This window comes from Lygodium microphyllum, chromosome 22 (genome assembly GCF_053477565.2).
Source record: "Lygodium microphyllum isolate KBCC chromosome 22, Lygodium_microphyllum_v1.1.10, whole genome shotgun sequence".
Classification (NCBI taxonomy): Eukaryota; Viridiplantae; Streptophyta; class Polypodiopsida; order Schizaeales; family Lygodiaceae; genus Lygodium; species Lygodium microphyllum.
The window spans coordinates 135,020,356-135,023,900 of NC_141156.1; the positions used below are offsets into that span (position 1 = coordinate 135,020,356).

At 51.8% G+C, this 3,545-nt stretch overlaps 1 protein-coding gene across 1 annotated transcript; it reads right to left on the minus strand.

Annotated features, from left to right (window-relative positions):
* Positions 1-422: 422 nt before the first annotated feature.
* On the minus strand, positions 423-3,264 carry LOC148017652 (phenylalanine ammonia-lyase 1-like). The gene has a single exon (XM_087662572.1). It carries the CDS (start codon positions 3,132-3,134, stop codon positions 762-764), a length of 2,373 nt encoding a protein of 790 aa, XP_087518698.1. The 5' UTR covers positions 3,135-3,264; the 3' UTR covers positions 423-761.
* Positions 3,265-3,545: the final 281 nt, after the last annotated feature.

Below are 3,545 nucleotides of genomic sequence, written 5' to 3' on the forward strand. Positions count from 1 at the left end.
CAAGCCCGACTGCTTGCAGAAGAACTGGTCTCTTGAGCTAACTATCGACGAAGACAACGTGTTCGTGTGGAAAGCCAATTGCAGCTCCTCATGATTCGAGATGATCTCAGGAAGAAAGGAAAGGAATCATGAATTGCAACTGCAGATGTTGGGGGGGATGAATGGTCTCATTCACTTGTTTGGAATGGTTGTGCAGTAGGTGAGACATGGCAGTAGGTCCTTCCTCGTCTTCGTTTCCTCGGAAATGAGCATGAATCTATATAGAATTTTGTATATCCGGTAGGATGTAATTGAGAAACCAGTTCAACCAAACAATTTGCAAAGCTCGTAGCAAATGTCTTTGATAGCATCAGGGTAGTAATTACATGGTCAAGAGAGCCTACAAGGTGCCGACTCGACGAGTGGCCTGTAAACTGGGTAAATTTAGAGAGGGAGAGATCTAGCTAAAATAATTAGAGCTATTAGCCCAAATTTTGTTAACTGCTGCTATTATTTTAATACAACTATATTTTCACGTCTAACAGTTCGACATGCATTCCCAAATCCTCGAAATTTGCACTGTGCCTGACTCTCCTATTGGTCTAGTTTGGACTGTATACAGAAGAAATCAATAGCGTCAAACTATCAAGGCTCCTTATTAATTTCATGGATCAATCCATGTGTTTATTGATTTTGGTGGTGCACTATTCTCCTTTTGTCAACAGTATAAACCCATGGGCTATGAGAATGGAAGGAGAAGAGAGAGCAGCCAGCTTATTAAGTTACATGGCAAGAGACCAGTATCCTTTGCCTGCTGTAGCAGAGGGTGATCTGAGGTTGTCGAACCAGGCCCAGTAGGAAGGGTTGTGCATGGCAGGCGAGGCTGGAACTGTGCGTGGTGTGAATGGCCCTGCAGAACCCCGCCATCCTTCCAGGCACTTCAGCAAGGGCAACAGAAGCTTGCCATCCAACATGGCAGTAAAGACCTTCTCTATGTCCTCTCCAGGGCTCCTTGTGGCAGTCCCTCTCAGAAGTTCGGTGCCCAACTCGCTCCTCACGAACTTGTACAAAGGATATGTCCTGCACTTCTTGATCCTGTTTGGCACTGCATAGTCCCCATTGTCATACCTCTCCCTTACCTTGGGCACCTCCTCATCTAGAAGCTTCTTCACGTGGGCCTCGAACACAGGGATGGACTTAAACAACGGCGGCGTCCCAGCCACATCAACCTGGTTCGCCTCTTTGTCGCCATCCACAGCAGGAGCTGCCTGCAATGCCTGCTCCACCAGCATCTCCCTCAGCTGCAGCATCAGGGCACATGCTGGATTGGATGCATTGTCAATGTATGAAAAGACCGGCTGATGATCCACAATCTTCATCAGCTCTGTCTCGGCGAATTGAGAAGGGGAAAGTGGACCATTCGCAGTATAGAGTGTGGACCTCACAGCCTGCTGAATGATCCGTTTGACAAGAGCTTGCATGTTTTCTTCAAGGTGTCTCAAATCCGCTGCTTGGCATAAAGCCACCAGGTATGTGGACGACATGAGCTTGAGGATCTCCACGGCCTCTGCCGTCTTCCTTGCTGCGATAAGACCGAGAGAGTTGACATCTTGGTTATGTTGCTCTGCACTCTGCACATGTGTTGTCACTGGGTTTGCTAAGTATTGGAGCTCAGAGCAATATGCAGCCATGGCTATCTCAGCCCCTTTGAACCCGTAGTCCAAGCTCGGATTTGGTCCACCACTCAAATTGGAGGGCAAGCCAGAGTTGTAGTAGTCACATACAAGCTCAGCGAACTGTGCAAACATGAGCTTTCCTATGGCGGCAAGGGCAATCCGCATGTTGTCCATGGACACACCAATGGGTGTCCCCTGAAAATTACCTCCGTGCAGTGCAATGTCCCTTGACACATCAATAAGCGGGTTGTCGTTGACAGAATTGATCTCTCTCTCGATCGAATGGGTAGCTGCTCTGATAACTTCAATTTGGGGTCCAAGCCATTGTGGCGAAGTACGGAGAGCATAACGGTCTTGCTTGGGCTTAGACAAGGGATCGGTCTCATGTATCTTAGCTGCAGCCTTCATGTATGAGCTGCCTTCCAAGACATATTCCATCACAGCAGCAGCTTCAATTTGTCCTGGGTGATGCTTGAGCTGATGGGTCAGGGGATCTGTGAACTCAGGCTTACCCTGCATGACCTCACAGAAGAAGGCCGACATGACCTCAGCTAACAGAGCAAGCACATTGGCATCAAAGCAAACATTGGCAGCCACAGCGGCGCCGACAGAGGTGCCATTGACAAGGGCGAGCCCTTCCTTGGGCTGCAGCTCGAAAGGGCCATCCGTGACGCCGGCGAGCGTGAGGGCCTCAGGAGCAGGGATGATCCTGCCGTCAGGTGCAACAGCCCTGGCGTTAGGCCGAGCGGTGAGGAGGCCGGCGATGTAAGAGAGGGGGACAAGATCCCCGGAGGCGGTGACAGTGCCGCGGAGGGGGAGCACGGGCAGGACATTGGCGCGCATGAGGGATGCCATGGCCTCAAGGATGATCCAGCGGATGCCGGAGTAGCCCTGCATGAGGGTGTTGGTGCGGACGAGCATGGCGGCCTTGGTGTAGGGTAGGGGGAGGCTGCAGCAGGCATGATCCGTGTCGGGGTCGCCGCGGCCGATGCAGAGCACGCCGGCGTTGAGGAATCGGATGAGCTCGCTCTGGAGCTGGGCGGCCTGGTTGGTGCGGCGTTTGGAGGTTGCGCCAAACCCGGTGGTGACGCCGTAGACGTCTCCGCCCTTGAGGATGTGTTCCAGGACCCAGGCGGAGCTGTCGGCGACCCGCTGGTAGGCCTCGGCGCTGTCGAGCTCCACCTGCACGGACCGGCGCTTCGTGACGGCGGCGACCTGCCCGATGGTGAGGCTGGTGCCGCGCAGCACCACCGTCTCCGTCTCGAAGAACTGCTTGATCATGTGGCGGACCTCCTCGTAGTGGCTCGTCTGCAGGGCGTCCGCCGCGTTCTTCCAATGCGGGGGCCTTGTCACAGGCCCCTCCATGAAGAGCAGGTTCTGGCCCTTCACCGGCAGAGGCAACGTGGGTGGGCAGTGCAGCTCTGCCACCTTCTTTTGAGTAGTAGTGGTGTTCGAAGCATCTGCAGAAGCCATGGCCATTACAGCTGCTGTGCTGTTGCAGATCTGTTAGAAACCCTCAAGATATTATTAGTGTGCAGAGTGTATAGCTATGGCCGCAGAAGCAGCTTATGTGCAAGGAAGTTTGAATATGACAGCTTGATCAAGAGAAGATGTGAACTATGTGAAAACAGATGCTAATGGATTATGACGGTTTATATTCACAAGATTTGATAGTATCTCAGTGAGTGCGTCTAGCAAGCAAGCTCGGCTATGGCAGATCGATTATGATATGTGCGCTTTCAGTGCTAGCCGATCACACAAACAAGAATGTATATCTCAATGGCAGAAATATATTCACAAGCAAGGTAATTATGTCTGTATGAACCCTAAGTAGCTAGCTGATCAATTAATGATTACCCCAAGAGAGATCACAAACACTTCAGGCGTGTC